Source organism: Chiloscyllium punctatum, chromosome 22, assembly GCF_047496795.1.
Source record: "Chiloscyllium punctatum isolate Juve2018m chromosome 22, sChiPun1.3, whole genome shotgun sequence".
In the NCBI taxonomy this organism is placed as follows: domain Eukaryota; kingdom Metazoa; phylum Chordata; class Chondrichthyes; order Orectolobiformes; family Hemiscylliidae; genus Chiloscyllium; species Chiloscyllium punctatum.
This window is the reverse complement of record NC_092760.1, coordinates 41,934,762-41,951,846: the sequence shown is the minus strand read 5'-3', so window position 1 is coordinate 41,951,846 and position 17,085 is coordinate 41,934,762. Positions and strand designations below refer to the sequence as shown.

The 17,085-nt window shown below is 40.1% G+C and overlaps 1 protein-coding gene across 1 annotated transcript in view; it reads right to left on the bottom strand.

The window, feature by feature from the left end:
- Positions 1–1,427: 1,427 nt before the first annotated feature.
- The window catches only part of LOC140493574 (acyl-CoA 6-desaturase-like), a 64,867-nt gene continuing 49,209 nt past the window's right edge, over positions 1,428–17,085 (bottom strand). Inside the window, exons 11-12 of the mRNA XM_072592153.1 lie at positions 16,707–16,832; positions 1,428–13,930 (exon numbers count right to left, since the gene is read on the bottom strand). Coding sequence (XP_072448254.1) covers positions 13,879–13,930; positions 16,707–16,832 — 178 coding nt within the window. The 3' untranslated portion in view covers positions 1,428–13,878. The remainder of the gene's footprint in view (positions 13,931–16,706; positions 16,833–17,085) is intronic.

The following is a 17,085-nucleotide window of genomic DNA, read 5'->3' as shown; positions in this document are numbered from 1 at the left end:
ACCTTGTTTCTCTCACTGTGTCTCACACCTGCACACATACAATATGGGTGCTGGGGAAAAAATAAGCACTACCGCAGTTAGGCGGTAGTGTGGGGGAAAAAATACCAGGGGTGTCAAACATCCTGTTCACTCTGAGAGATGGCTCTGAGGGAGATGGATCAGTGTGTGTGTGTACAAGGACTCTCCTCCTTATAAAAAAATAAAAGGCCCTTCAGCCCATCGTGTCCATGATGTCATCAAACATCGATCTATTTTAATCCGGTTTTGTAGCACTTCCTCTGTAGCTTTGTATGCCATGCCATTTCAAGTGCTCATCTGAATACTTCTTCAATGTCTTGGAGGTTCCTGCCCCTACCTTCCATTTTGGCAGTGAATTTCAGATATACACTACCCTCTGAGTGAGTTTTTGTTTTCTCAAACCCCTGCTAAAGCTCCTGATCCTTAACATTGTGCCTCCCGGTAATTGGCCCCTTGATTAATGAGAGAAACGTCTTGCTATTTATCCACCTGCACCTCTCACAATTTTGTCTATCTCAATGAGGTCCTCCCTCAGCTTTCTCTGCTCGAAGGAAAACAACCTCAGCTGAACAACCATATCTGAATCACTACAGCCCAGGCAACATTCTGGTGAATCTCCTTTGCACCCTCTCGAGGGTAATCACATCCTTCCTATAGTCTGCTGCTGCTCATAACTGTATACAGCATTCCAGCTGTGACCCAATTAACATTATATATATAGTTCCAACCCGCTTACTACTGTATTCAATGTTTAAACTAATAAAGGTCAATATCCCATAAGCCTTCTCAATTGCCTTATCTACCCATCTTCCTGTCTTCAGGGAACTATGGAAAGGCACACCAAGCCCCTCTGATCCTTTGTACTTCTTAGGGTCCTACCAGTTAATGTGTCCTCTTTTCCTTTGTTTGTCTTTTCAAAATGCACCACCTGAGACTTTTCATGATTAAATTCGATTTGCTATTGTTCAGCCCATCTGACCAGTCTGTTTATATTGTAGTCTAAGATTTTTCTCCTTACTATTTATCACATTACCAGTTTTCATGTCATCTGCATTCTGACTGTACAGATCTTATTGAAGACTGGGTTTGGAATGGAAACATTGTGCAGGTAACAAAGTTGACGTTTTGCCAAGCATTAAATTGAACTTTGATTTTGAAAAGAAAACTGCAAAACTTATGTAATACATAGCAATGTTTAATGTTTACAAATCTAGTTGTTTAATAGAAACCTCATTCTTTGTTAAGGAAATTGGAGGAACTTTAACAGTATTCATGATATACCATCAGAATGGCATCAGAGCTAGTTTAAAGGATAGATTTCCATCAGAAAAGTTAAATGTATTTTTATACTTTGCTTATTTTAAAGAATTCCAGACGTGATAAGAATTAAGAAACTAAATGCTCCAACATCATTTAACTGAATTTTATTAATTGTTTAACTGAGATACTGTTTACTGTACTGTTTACAAACACCAAGACGTAAAATGTTCTACCCCAGTAGATTAAATGGAATGCAAATCAAAATAGATAGTAGCTGTTTTCATTAAGTAAGTAACTAATTGTCTTTTCCTATTTTGAAATCTCAATCTTTGATATAATTGATTTAGGAAACAAATAAGGTCTTGGCTACGGCTTTGTTTAGTGTTTGCCAGTAGTAATGAAGCATTGAATATGTGAGAAAAGCCTTCAACCTGTGACAGACTGAAGATTGCCCTGGTAAAACTGGCAGAAGTACAGCTAGTTTTAAACAGATGAGTTTGTGAGAGGTGCTTTATAAATTCTTTCATCAGTCCCAATGGTGACTTCAAGTTACTATAAATCACGGCATGTAAGTCAACCTGTAAAGCTTGCAAAAATCTATCCATATACAAGGGTCAACTTACATGCCGCTGTGTAATATGAATCTCTGCAGTTGTCACCATTTTAAAATGTGATAAAAGCACACCACTGGTAACTTATGTTTACTATATGTGGCATGGTTTATTGAATTAATTTATTGCACTAAGATACCTTTAATGACAATCAAAGCATTTTAAAATCAAGTCGTCCATTATCCTCCAATGCAAAGAATTTATCTAGGTAATTCAAAATGGATTAAAATTTCGGGGCATATTGAAACTCATGGCCATTTCGTCCTTGTCTAGCAACGAGCCATTGTAAACTGTCATTTTGACGTTGAGATCTCTTGATAGTCTCTGAACAATATTGTTCTTCTGCTGCAACATTAGATTGCTTTATTTTATAAAATGACTACAACAACTAGTTCATAAGCACAATACTGCAGATGCTGAAGACCTAAAATTAAAAATGGAAAATACTGGAGAACATAGCAGGTCTTATTACATGCAGGTTATAAACACTCAAATTGTTGGTCTGAAATCATTGCTGGACCCACATTAGATCTGGGCCACATAAATGTGCAAAAATGCATTATATTTCTAGCAATGATGTAGCCATTTCAACAATTTTCAAGAAATTCTGAGTCATCCTTCTCAAGGTTTCTTCTTCAGGGTAGATTCCTTCTTCTACCATTCGCACACTATTTTTCCTCCAGTACCAAATTCCCTTGATGCAGCAGGGATTATAGACATGATTTGGAGATGCCGGTGTTGGACTGGGGTGTACAAAGTTAAAAATCACACAACACCAGGTTATAGACCAAAAGGTTTAACTGAAAGCACTAGCTTTTGGAACACTGCTCCTTCATCAGGTGGTCGTGGAGTACACCATTGTAAGACACAGAACTTATAGCAAAAGTTTACAGTGTGATGTAACTGAAAAATACCTTGATTGATTGTTAAGTCTCTCATCTATTAGAATGACCATGTTAGTTTCACTTCTTTCATATGTAAATCACAAAACATTTTTTTAAAGTTACGTTCTCAAGTTAACTTTAACAATTGGTGTCAGCCCAGATAATGTGTTGAAGGTGTTAGCCCCCTGTGTGCTGTTGTCTGTGCCACAATGTTTAGACTGATTCTAATCTAAAACATGAGTTAACAGAGTCTTACATGGATTCATGCAGTTTTTGAGCAAAGTACAATGTAAATTTGCAAGCACAAATTCACCCCACAAACATATGTGTTTATGTGTGCATATGGGTATGTGTGTGCATGTGTCTGGGGTGGGGGGTTGTGAGTGTCTGTGAGAGAGTGTATATGTATGTGTGTGAATGTAAAGGTGTCTAAGTCTGTGAGAGGGTGCATGTGTCAGTGTGTGTGTCTGTAGGAATCTGTGTGTGTGTGTGTGTGTGTGTATAGGAGTGCCTGTGTGTGTGTAGGAGTGCCTGTGTGTTTGTGTGTATGTGTATGTGCGTGTAGGAGTGCCTTTGTGTGTGTGTGAGACAACTCCATACAACCCTGTCACGGTAGGCGCTGCAAGCAAGACGTGTCAGAGTGTGGACATAGATACCACCATTATGTGTGGGAACACCTCCCACCTTGTACATAGCAGGTACTCATGTGACTCAGCCAATGTTGTCTATCTCATACGTTGCAGGCAAGGATGCCCTGAGGCATGGTACATTGGTGACACAGAACAGAGGCTACGACAACGGATGAATGGGCACCGCACAACAATCAACAGACAGGAGGGTTCCCTGCCAGTTGGAGAATACTTCAGTGGTCCAGGACATTTGACCTCGGACTTTCGGGTGACCATTCCCCAAGGCGGACTTCGGGACAGGCAGCAGTGAAAAGTGGCTGAGCAGAGGCTGATAGCTAAGTTCGGTACCCATAGGGAGGGCCTCAACCAGGACCTTGGGTTCATGTCACATTACAGGTGACCACCATTGCACTATATACACACAGACACTCCTATACACACTCTCACACACACAGGTACTCCTATACATGGACACACACACAGACACTCACACACACTCCTACAGACACACACTCACACATGCACCCTCTCACAGACCTAGACCCCTTTACACTCACACACATACACACTCTCTCTCACACACTCACAACCCCCACCCCAGACACACACAAACCCACATGCATACATATATTTGTGGGGTGAATTTGTACTTGCAGAGTTACATTGTACTTTGCTCAAAAACTGCAATACAATAATGGTTTAAATTAGAAAGATTCTATCATACCAATGGCATAGAGTACATGAATACATTCTAAGTCAGCTGGAGAAATTGAAATCAGGATACATATATATTTTGTTTTGTGTACAGTTTATTGACGTTCTCAGTCTTACCCAATGTGACAGGTGTTGTCTGTGTGTGTGTGTGTGTGTGTGTGTGTGTGTGTGTGTGTGTGCGCGCGCGCGCGCGTATATGGGTGTGTGTGTGTTTGCGTGCACGTGTGCTCAGACAATTAATAGCAACCTCCTGTTTCTGCTTAACCTTAAATAAAGACCTTAAAGACATTAACAAATTTCATAATGTGATTATCTAGGCATTAACAATTTATTCTGCTTCAACATGTTCAAAAGCAAACATTGTTTTTCTGACCCTTAAATCTCTGCACTGTTTGTGTTGTTTTAATTCATACAAGCCTGAATTTCATGGAAAATTTAGAATAGAAGGGATTTATAAATATTTCATCTTCCTGGAATCCATATCACCAAATGTAAGCAACCTGTGTGAAATTTGACACAAACAAGCTAGGAAAAAACTGTAGACATCAGAACACAGGGTAAATTCTCGAGATATGTAACAGGAAGCTGGAAGAATGTAGCCTTTGAAATGATGGTATGTGCAAGTGGTCTACCTTTAATGATAAAATACCGGTTGTCTCTGACTATACACATTCCACCGTAAATCTGTTAATGGGGTTGCCAACAATGTAACATTTATAGGCCTATGCATGTTTTATAAAGTCTGCACTGCTGCAGGAAGTTAATGCTGCATGTTCAGGAATGGCAGGTTAAAGAGTTCCTGAGACCATGCAGCTTACCCCACTAAGATTCCTCTTCCACGAGTAAATGTCTGTGCACAATATCACAACTTCTTGTTACTGAGACTCGATTCAAAACTAATCTATTAATTATGACATGTACTGAATGGTTTAGAAATCTGTACAGATAAATTAGATTATTTATCCATACCAGAAAATTAACTTCTATGCCTGGGATCTAATTGTGGATCTCAAGGTTCATGTGTAAATGAATAATAAGGATATGTAAGTGATTGGAATGCAATTAAAAGTGCAGAATAGTTGATACCCAGATTGTATGTTGGATCTGAATCGACAGGATGTGTTGCTAATTATAACCTTGTTAGTGTATAGTGTCATAGAGATATACAGCGCAGAAACAGACCCTTCGGTCCAACTTGTCCATGCCGATTAGATGTCTCAATCCAATCTAGTCCCACCTGCCAGCACCTGGCCCATATCCCTTCCTATTCATATACCCATCCTGATACTTTTTAAATGTTGCAATCATACTAGCCTCTAACACTTCCTCTGGCAGCCCATTCCACAAACGCACCGTCCTCTGCGTGAAAACATTGCCCCTTAGGTCTCTTTTATGTCATTCCCCTCTCAACCTAATCCTATGCCCTCTAGTTCTGGATTCCCCCACCCCAGGGAAAATACCTCATCTATTTACCCTTTACATCCCCTCATAATTTTATAAACCTCTATAAGGTCACCCCTCAGCCTCCAACACTCCATGGAAAACAGCCCAAGCCTATTCAACCTCCCCCCTATAGCTCAAATCCTCCAACCCTGGCAACATCCTTGTAAATCTTTTCTGAACCCTTTCAAGTTTCACAACATTCTTCCGACAGAAAGGAGACCAGGATTGCATGCAATATTCCAAAAGTGGCCTAATCAATGTCCTGTACAGCCGCAACATGACCTCCCAACTCCTGTACTCAATACTCTGACCAATAAAGGAAAGCATATCAAACGCCTTCTTCATTATCCTATCTATCTGTGACTCTACTTTGAAGGAGCTATGAACCTGTACTCCAAGGTCTCTTTGTTCAGCAACATTCCCTAGGACCTTACCATTAAGTGTATAAGTCCTGCTAAGATTTGCTTTCTCAAAATGCAGCACCTCGCATTTATCTGAATTAAACTCCATCTGCCACTCTCAGCCCATTGGCCCATCTGGTCCAGATCCCGTTTTAATCCGCCGTAACCTTCTTCACTATCCAATTCACCTCCAATTTTGGTGTCATCTGTAAACTTACTAATTATATCTCTTATGCTCATATCCAAATCATTTATATAAATGATGAAAAGTAGTGGACCCAGCACCGATCCTTGTGGTACTCCACTGGTCACAGGCCTCCAGTCTGAAAAACAACCCTCCACCACCATCCTCTGTCTTCTACCTTTGAGCCTGTTCTGTATCCAAATGGCTAGTTTTCCCTGTATTCCATGTGATCAAACCTTACTAACCAGTCTACCATGTGGAACCTTGTCGAACGCCTTACTCAAGTCCATGTAGATCACGTCTACTGCTCTGCCCTCATCAATCCTCTTTGTTATTTATTCAAAAAACTCAATCAAGTTTGTGAGACATGATTTCCCATGCACAAAGCCATGTTGACTATCCCCAATTAGTCCTTGTCTTTCCAAATACATGTACATCTTGTCTCTCAGCAGTCTCTCCAATAATGTGCCCACCACCGACGTCAGGCTCACTGGTCTATAGTTCCCTGGCTTGTCCTTACTGCCTTTCTTAAGTAGAGGTACCACGTTAGCCAGCCTTCCGGCAGCTCACCTGTGACTATCAATGATACATATCTCAGCAAGAGGCCCAGTTTCTCTAGCTTCCCACAGAATTCTAGGGTACACCTGATCAGGTCCTGGGGATTTATCCAATTGTACGTTTTTCAGGACATCGAGCACTTCCTCCTCTGTAATATGGACATTTTTCAAGATGTCACCATCTATTTCCTTATATTCTCTATCTTCCATATCCTTTTCCATAGTAAACACTGACACAAAATACTCATTCCGACAATAACCTACTTGATGAGAAATTATTGATTGATGATTGCTTTAATCATGTTAAGTTGTCCTTTGCTTTTTAAACCTGAAGCTATGGAAATTATTTCATTTCTTGAACAGTCCTTGATTGTATTGTCTCCTCTTACATCCTTCCAAATCCATACCAACTTTTCCTACAAGTCCATTTTGAATTTCTCCAATCAGGTTTTCACCCATGTTACAAAGTTGACACGGCCCTAAACACATTCACTATCGCACTCAATGTGACTGTCACTCTGGTACACTACTCCGCTTAAAATTTCATATCTTTTCTACAATCTTTAACATATCCAGTCACACTATCCTCCTGAAATCTCTCCCCTTCATTGTCCAGTTAAGAGAGCCTTCCTGACCTAGTTCCACCTTTACCTGTCCAGTCACACTTTAAAACATCCACTGAAATGCCTGTTCTTCCCATCACATCCTATGATGTCCCACATGCATGTATCCTCATTCTCTTTCATTTCTTAACATATTGTTCCTTGGTACATCATCTGATGACATGGCACAGGTTCCAGCTATACTCTGACCACACCCAACTTTACTTCACCACAAACTTTCTTAACTCCTCCATTGTCTGACATTCAGGTTTGGATGAACCATAATTTCCTCCACAGGAAAGGAAAAAAAAACCTTCAGCCCCAGACGGAGGCTCCATAACCATCAATTCCATTCCTTTCTCTAGTGTCTCAGACTGAAAAAGACTGTTTACAACCTCTGCATCATATTATCATTGATCGACATGGACCAGTTTGGGCCAAAGGGCCTATATCTGAGCTGTAGGACTCTATGACACATATATGTCAGATGATTTGCTGCCGGGATTTTCATCCATATTGCTTTTACTTCCAGATTTGACTATATCAACATTCTCTGATTCAATCTTCGAACTTTTAGATATTTGTGCACATCCACAATCCTGTGGCCCATAGGGTAACATGCACTCTCATCACACTCATTAGTCACCTCTATGCTCATTGACTTACATTGACTCCCAGTCTACCAGTATCTATATATAAATGAAAATTTTAAATTTTCATTATAATGTTCATATCATTGCATGCAACCAACATTTCTTCCCTCTGTAACCTTCACCAGCCCCACAACTCTCAAGAAATCAATATTTCTCTAATTCAGGTTTCTAGTGCATTCGCCACTTCCTTTGTCCCACCATTTATGAGTGTGCCTTCAGCCTAGACTTTAAGCTCAAAAGTTCCCTCTCACCTTTTCTACTCCTCTCCCTCCATTAAAATATCTGCTAAATCTTACTTCGTTGACTAGTCTTTTAGTCACTCATCATCCTTTTAGTGTGTATGTTTGTCTGATTGCTACCTTGTGAAGCACCTTTGGATTTACAACTTTAAATAAATGTACGAATATATCACAGTGGATCTTACAAAGGATAAATAACAGGCACTGTTAACGTAACAATACCCAACTATAAATGACAAGTACCTGCTAGAATACTCAGCAACACAAAAAATGCATCATCTATCAATTGCACACACTGCTATTACGTGGAAGGTGACTGAAGTTTACATCCTCCCCTCCATGGATATCAACTGAGAAGATAATTTCAAAATATTAGGAAAGGAAGGGCTTTAGGATTGTTTAATTTTGGGAAAGAAAATCCATGATTACTGAAGGGAATTGATATAATTGTTGCTGTTCAAAAAACAGGAGATACAAATTAAACATTGTAGTAAGAGATCAGTGAGATGCAAACTTGCTTTCTAAAAGAAATCAACTTGCCGAGAAGTTACTGACTGAAGTCACTGAAATGAGCAACTTAAAGGGATAGAAGAGACTATTGTAGATGTTGCCGGGTGAGAGAGTTTTATAGTATGGTAGAAAGCAGAAAGGTGGGGGTTCATCTGTGAAAAAGCAATGGGTTTATTAGGCTTTTGATTCTAACCATATTGATGGATAAGTTGTTTTATTGTCCCATATTCACTGAGACGCTGTCCTACTGAAACAATCAGTTCAAACACACCTCTGGGATAGTACAACTTGAACCTAGACTTTCTAGTTTAGAGATAGGAACACTATCACTGTGCCACAAGAGGCCAGCTATCCCTCTGATATTGCCTTGGCGGTTGCCTTATCCAATGCTTCCTATCCTCCACACTTGGCAGAAAAACATAATTTTATCAGTGCTTTTTCCCCTCTACATCACCATTTCTAAATTCCCCACTATCAATATTGTGAGGTTTACCATTAAGCAGAAACTCAACCAGACAAGAATAACATTTTGTGCCCACAAGAGTGGATCAGAGGCTAGGAATCCTGCAGCAAGGAACTCACCTCCTAATTTCCCAAAGCTTGTCCATCATCTACAAGGTACAAGCCAGGAGGATGATTAGCATCACATCCACAAACATCCGCTCCATCTACCACTGGCACTCAGTAGCAGCAATGTGTACCATCTACAAGATGCACGACAGAACTTCACCAAATCTGCTTCGTCAGCACCTTCCAAACCTATGACATCTAGAACAGCGAAAGCAGTTGCAAGGGAACACCACTACCTGCAAGGTCACCTCCAAGCCACTTACCATTCTGATTTGGAAATACATTGGTGTTCCGTCAGTGGGTCATCCTGAAGCTTCCTCCTGAAGGCCATTTGTGGATGTACTTACACCATTTGGATTTCAGCAGTTCAACAAGACTGCACACCCCAAATTTCTCAAGGGGAACTAGGGATGAACAATCAATGCTGGCCCAGCCAGCAATGCCAACATCCCATGAACAATTTCTTTCAAAAATCAGTTCAGACTGTGCTGACACTGGGTCATGATTAAATAGATTGGATCACTGCCATAAAGAGTCAGGGCCCAAATGTTGTGGTTTCCTGTTCTACTATCAGCACTACAGTTGAATTGTTTAGGAGAGTGCTGTGCTAACCCAGTCATAAATGTTATTTTGATAACTGTGGAGGTGAAATAGATGTGGCTTACCTGCAGGACAATTGGAGCAGAATCCAAGAAGGATATAAATGTCAAAAATATGAATGCAAGTCAGATGGGGAGAAATTGGATGAGGCAGAGGCCTATAAAAAACTGAAGAGACATTGTACAATTTTGGTGTGGAAGTCAAGGCCTATACTTGACCAGTTACCTTGCTTGGGACCATTCATGTTTCCCCTGAGCCCAGGTATATGTAACAGGCGGAATTATCAGCATAGGGAGGGTGTACCAGAACTCTCCATCTCCCCTCTGTTGAAATGTGGGTCATATCAAATTAAGGTGGAACACCAATAGATAATCTCCCAATTTTGTACCCACACACAAAAAAATGTGGTTCAACGGCAGAAAACATTGAAGAAAATTTAGTTAAATGTTTACAGACTATAAAAATCATATTATGGCTGACTGCAATATGTTCCACATGTTTGAGAACATTGTCCTGAGATATTAAATTGAAGAATCTAATACCTATTCCCCACGAGATATTCTCTCATCTCCTGTCAGGCTTATTTTAAGTTATTCATTATCAGAATGTAGTCCTCACCGGCAAAGCCAGCACGTAGTGCACATCCCTGGTTGCCCTTGAGAAAAGCATTGCATTTCTGTGGGTGAAGGTACTTGGTCATAGTGCAGTTCGTGTGGTGAAGGTATCCCACAATGCTGTTAAGTTGGGAGTGTGATCAGCAACAATGAACAGGTTAACATATGGGAAGTTGGAGATGATGGTACTCCCACATTGTTGTTGCTCTTTTCCTTCCAAATGCATTTTGGAATATACATGTGGAAGGAAATTGCATATCCTTTTCCTTCAATATGATATTGGATGATATTTCATCCAATATCATCACCCATTTGGATGATATTTATTGCAGCCTTCATACACACAGTAGTTGCAGGAAGTAACAATTATGGCTGTGGATGGGCTGCTGATCAAGTAATTGTTTTGCCTCAGATTGTGTCAAGTTTCATGTGGTGGCATTGCATCTGAACCCATCAAGGTCAAATGTGGAGTATTCCAGCACAGAGCTAGTTTATGCTGTGTAGATGCTGGATAGGCATTGAGGAAACAGGAGGCGAGACATTTGGTACACATTTTCAAGCCGCTAACCTACAAGAGTAATATGTACAAGGCTCATCCTGATGGTAGAGACTCAGCAGTGACAATGCCATGGGATATCAAGGGGAGTTGGAATGTTTAAGAACTGTCTACAACAAAATGTCACATTATCTGTTTTAGCATGAATTTGTAGTTTCATCATGATGACAACTTATTTTTAGCAGACACAATGCTGCTAATTCTGGAGATTTATTAAGGAGTGCAGAAGATAGTTTCTGGGATACAGCGTAGTGCCTGCATCAGATCGTGAGTCACTTGTCCAAATGGCAATTACCTCTCATCAGAATCAGAGCTTGATTGTGGGAATCGCTATGGTCAGGCCACATTCTGTTGTTACCCAAGCTATGATGGGCATGCTTTAGGCCAGTCAGTATTGGGTTGGGAAGTTCTTTTAAAACATATGAATGAATACCTATTTTTCATTTTCCATAATGATCAGGTCACTTTTGGAATCGTACTCTTGGAAATCAACAGTTTTGAAGCTTAAAATTACCAATATTTCAGGCTTTCCCTCTTCCATTTGTTTTAAATTCAGCAAATCATGCTCTGTGTTATTCCCAAAACAAAGATAGCTGTTTATAAGCCTTACCAGAGAGCGCTGTCTGTATGTGACAGCGAGGGAGAATGTTGAAAGAACTCGAAGGGGTCCACACACATCAGACATCACTATCCCTCTGAATGTCAGTCTAGTATTCAGAGACAGTCTCTCCTTTCCATGTGCCATAGCTCAGTTCAATAATGCAAAGACATTCAACCACGTTTAGTTAGTGGTCACTTCATATCTCAGAGACATTATTGTCTTTATCTTGTCTGTGCCACTGAGAGCAACTGTAGACTCTTAGTGTAGAACCTAATTTCTACATTGAGAAAGCATGGTGAGGGGGTGTTTATTGCCAAAGCAACTCAGACAGAAACTGGATTCAGCATAGTATATGTGTACCCAATAGGGTGAGTAAGTAATGCTGCTGTTAATGTTAGTTAAAGAATGCATTCTTTGTTAAAAATATTCAACAATGAATGGGGAAGATTAAAAAGAATCAACAATTATTTCAATACTGAATTATGCCAGAAACAGGATTAGTAATTTTATTTTAAAAAATTACCTATACCATTGTCCTCATTACTATAAATTATGGACAGACATGACTGAAAGAGACTTTTGCCTGTTAGGATAAGAAATCATGTGTAGAGACACATGACAAATACAGAAGTTGGGAACCTATTGATCATGGTTGCAGAAAGCAGGGAAGGAATAGAGTTTAGCGAGAATGAGTCAATGGCGGCTTGAACTGACATTTTCCAAATGTCATACTTCAAACTGACATAGATCATTGAAACTCACTCCAACCTGACACAGAACCATTCATTTCTCAGGTCATTTGTAGAAACTTTAATATTTTCTTTTGTAAATGGATTGCTGGGCTTGATTTTATCTACTTTGTGTACTACCTAATGTATGGGCAATATGTTACTTCCATTCTGTTTCTCTGTGTGTGTATTGAACAAGAGGTAACAGCCATTTAACCCTCTGTCCCAAATTTATACCCTGTTCATGAGGCAGCACTTTGTGCTGGGGTATAGGTGCAATAGGCATAGATGCCCTTTGGTATCCCGTCCGTCTTGATATTTAATGAACGCAAACTCTGTGACTCCAACGGACATAAAGGAGCATCTAATCGTGTCCTCAACTAGATCAACACAAAAGCATTTGGCAGCAGGGGAATTCACGGGCAAGAATCAACAATTGTTTCCTTCGATCTGGTCTATTAATATTAAATGTGGCAGCCTAAATCAGTCAGCAGTTTGGTGTCTGATTATGCTACAAACTCCACTGAAACATGTGCCAGTACAGATGTACAGACATCATCAGATTGACACTTTAACTGAGATCAGTGCGCACTGGACACATGAACCCCAGGTCGTCCTGCATTGTAAGACGCTGAAGCACACTTGGCAATGCTGTAACTACAGCTGGTAGTCAGGCTGGTCGCATCCCATCTGCCCAGCCTCATCCATAAGGGCCACTCTGGAAACAGTACTGTCACAGCAACCTGCTACTATTTGGAATGTTTGCGAAAGAGAAGGAATGCAGATTCTCAACCTTTGCCTGTGACTAAGGTGTCAGCATTAATATCAACAACATCTTCAAAAGACCAATTTAAGTTAACAATGGCCTGCCAGAGTTAGATGGAAAAGGTGAACTGGCATCATGCAACGTAATCCCTCTTTGACACCTTAGTTTAGAAACTTGGTTGATGTGGACAAATTGGACCAAAGGATCTGTTTCTGTTCTGTATGACTGCATGATCTCCCCTAGTAAATGGTCATGGTTACAGTGGAGCATGTCAGATGCACATTTAACTGAAGGTTAAATATTTACACAGCTGATGCAGTAATAACCTCTTGTTCTACTCCACAAAGTACACTAGAGGTGTCACAACATGACAAACTTTCTGGCTTAGTGTCAGTAAACACACTAAATTAAAATAAAATCAAGCCCATTGTCCTACATTTGTCTCATCTAATTAAAACATAGTCTGCTCCATTGGCAGTGGATACCTGCCAATGCTTGAACAGGGAAGGGCGGTGGAGCAGGGGGAACAGAACAATTCACTTCAAGGTGTTCTTCACCAGCCATCAATTGAGAATCAAGTCAATTGTCAGGTCATGCAGAAAGCCAGTGGCAGCATCCTCTTAAACTGCAGAAAACCACTTGAGATGGACACAAACTCAGAGAAACAGGAACTCCAACGCAGAACTGGAATTCAGACAGGGACAGGGAGAGAGAGGAGTGAGGATTCATTGAGTAGCCTCATTTGTTGAGGTATGCATCCAACCACAGATCACCAGATTTCTTCAGGGACCTGGGAGGAGAAAAGTGGCATATCAGACAAATTATTGGCACAGTTAATTAAGCTCAATTCACAAAATATTAAGGAAATTTAAACAGGACCACTTATATTTGACTGTCTGCTTATGAACAGTTAGCACATGTGAATCAAAATCTAAGTTGGTTAGGATTTGGAGATGCCAGTGTTGGACTGGGGTGTACAAAGTTAAAAATCACACAACACCAGGTTATAGGCCAACAGGTTTAATTGGAAACACACTTCAGAGCATCGGTCCGAAAGCTAGTATGCTTCCAATTAAACCTGTGGGCCTATAACCAAGTAGGTTAGGCATGCTTAATTCAGTTAACAAAAGATGTACAAAAGAAGGGATAAAAAGAGATCTTCTTGGACTTATTGTCACCATGAATGGTTTCTCCAAGAATTAGTATTAGGATTTAAGCTTTTCATCATATTCTGTATGCCTAATGTAGGGTTCTTAGACAAGATAGCATAACCTTTAGCCTGGATTTAACTGGGAGCGGATATCAAATAGACAGTAGTAAAGTGAGACAGATACAAAGCACAGTTGGCATGTATGCACAGTCATGATTAATTCCTTCCAGCCAACACTTTACAGTACCAACTATATTTTGTCATAAACAAAAACAGAAATTGCTGGAAAATCTCAGCAAGTTTTTTTTTACATTCATCAGAATTATCTATTTTCATGGTTTCGAGTTAAATATAATATAACAGAAAACTCTGGGAAGAAAAATTATGAAGACCCCCTAAAGTAAAGGCAATAGGTTAAAAGGTAACCCATGTTAATCTTACAAAATCAGAGTTTGTGGTGTGGGCAAATAAACTATCAGGGTCTTCTCTGAGCTTAATGAAGCCAGAAGGTCTACCCTTGATTTAAACCAGAATATTAAACTGCTCATGTATACTGTAGGTGAAAATAAGGTTGAAAGCCGTGTAAATGTGAAGGTTTGTTACCTGGGCCAACATTTACCAGGAGAGGGGTGTGATGAAACTCCATTAGTGATAAATTATTCACATGGGTTACAGAACTAAACAGTTGTGTTGAAGGTAAAGCTAATTAGTTTGTTTTTATGTTCTGTCTCATTCCAAATATACCACACTGTCATGGAGATAAGCTCAGGAACTTAAATGGTTATGCTGTTTTTCCTCACAAAGGAAGCTGTGGTTTTGGCTTAGTACAAAGGGGCATGGATAGGATAAATAGACAAAGTCTTTTCCCTGGGGTGAGGGAGTTCAGAACTAGAGGGCATGGGTTTAGGATGAGAGGGGAAGGATATAAAAGAGATCTAAGGGGCAACTTTTTCATGCAGAGGGTGGTACGTGTATGGAAAGAGCTGTCAGAGGATGTGGTGAAGGCTGGTACAATCGCAACATTTAAAAGGCATTTGGATGGGTATATGAATAGGAAGGGTTTGGAGGGATATGGGCCGGGTGCTAGCAGATGGGACTAGTTTGGGTTGGCAGATCTGGTCGGCATGGACGGGTTGGACCGAAGGGTCTGTTTCCATGCTGTACATCTCTATGACTCTATAAACAGGAGCTCATTGACTTGGCACAGTTAAAGGAGACGAATGTTAGGCAGGCGTACACTTGATGATCCTAACTTTATTCCTCGCCACATGGAATGTGGATCAGGGCTCAAGCTCAGTTAGATTTTATGTCAGGCAAAGAAGCTGGAAGTTTTGCCTAGTTGAAAGCTGAAGAAGGTGATCTCCAGTGGTCCTCACAGAGCCTTGTGGCAGATATCAATCAGCAAAGTTAGAAGGACTGAGAGAGGGAAATCGGTTATCTTCTGGCAGCCAGCAAAGCACCTTAGGTCTTTAAGGAAATGTTGGAATGTCACTTAGCCAAACGTGAATGGATTGATCCTCAAAAATCTTGTACCTTGGAGAAACCTGGAATACTGAGGAGAATGAAAGTAAATTTCAAAGGCATACCTTTGGGTTGATCCCTAAAGAAGGGAATGAACTTTCAAGATTTTATAAGAAAATTGAAGTCTTGGAGGAAGTAACAAATAGAACTGAATTAAGTCATAGGACTTTATGAGTTATAGTGTTAAGTTGTTAGTGCTGTTTAATTTCTTTTTGTACACACTTTTATTGAAACATATTAAATCTTTTCGTGTTGTAAATTGCTGGATGTTTGGATTCCTCTTAAACATTAGTGGTTTCCAACAGACTTGTGACAATCTACATGAATGCTTAGTTAACTTCTTAAGACTCTCTCTGGCTTCAGCTAATTACCCAAGTAGATCATAAGAACACTTTATTTTGAAACAGAATAATTTTCATGCCAGTTTTTAACTGTATTATAGGAAGACGGTTGAACATCTTTACCCTGATAACTTTGAGGTTGCGTGCATGTGTGTATATTAAAACTATTTAAGGAAATTAGGGTCCATCTTTAATTTCCCAACAATTGAGAGCTAAAATGTCAACCTATGAAAACTGGGCATTTGACAACAAATTCTGGATTAGTGGTGCTGGAAGAGCACAGCAGTTCAGGTAGCATCCAAGTAGCTTCGAAATCGACGTTTCGGGCAAAAGCCCTTCATCAGGAATAAAGGCAGTGAGCCTGAAGCGTGGAGAGATAAGCTGATGAAGGGCTTTTGCCCGAAACGTTGATTTCGAAGCTACTTGGATGCTGCCTGAACTGCTGTGCTCTTCCAGCACCACTAATCCAGAATCTGGTTTCCAGCATCTGCAGTCATTGTTTTTACCTATTTGACAACAAATGTCATGGTGATAATGGTGTGAACATTACTTACCCTATAATATCCTTGAAGGCTTGCAATAAAGGCTTCACTTGGTAGTTCAAGCCATGCTTGTTACACAGTGATTTCACCAAAGGGGCAATTTTGTAGTAATTGTGACGTGGCATTGTTGGGAAAAGACTGGAAAAGAATGGATTACAGAAAATACAATTAAAAGCTGTCATTTATAAAGGAGGCAGGTGTTTGGCTAATATTTCAACTGGAGCCAAGAAGTATTGGTCCCCTTTCCTTGTACCCCATTCCAGCCTCAGATTCTTTCTTTCTTTGGTGCTGCACAAGACCACATGATGAGTTGAAACCCATCTAGCAGAATCAGTAGGATCAAAATCAATTTAGTTGATAAACTTACTGCACTGATTCTGCTCAGCACTCT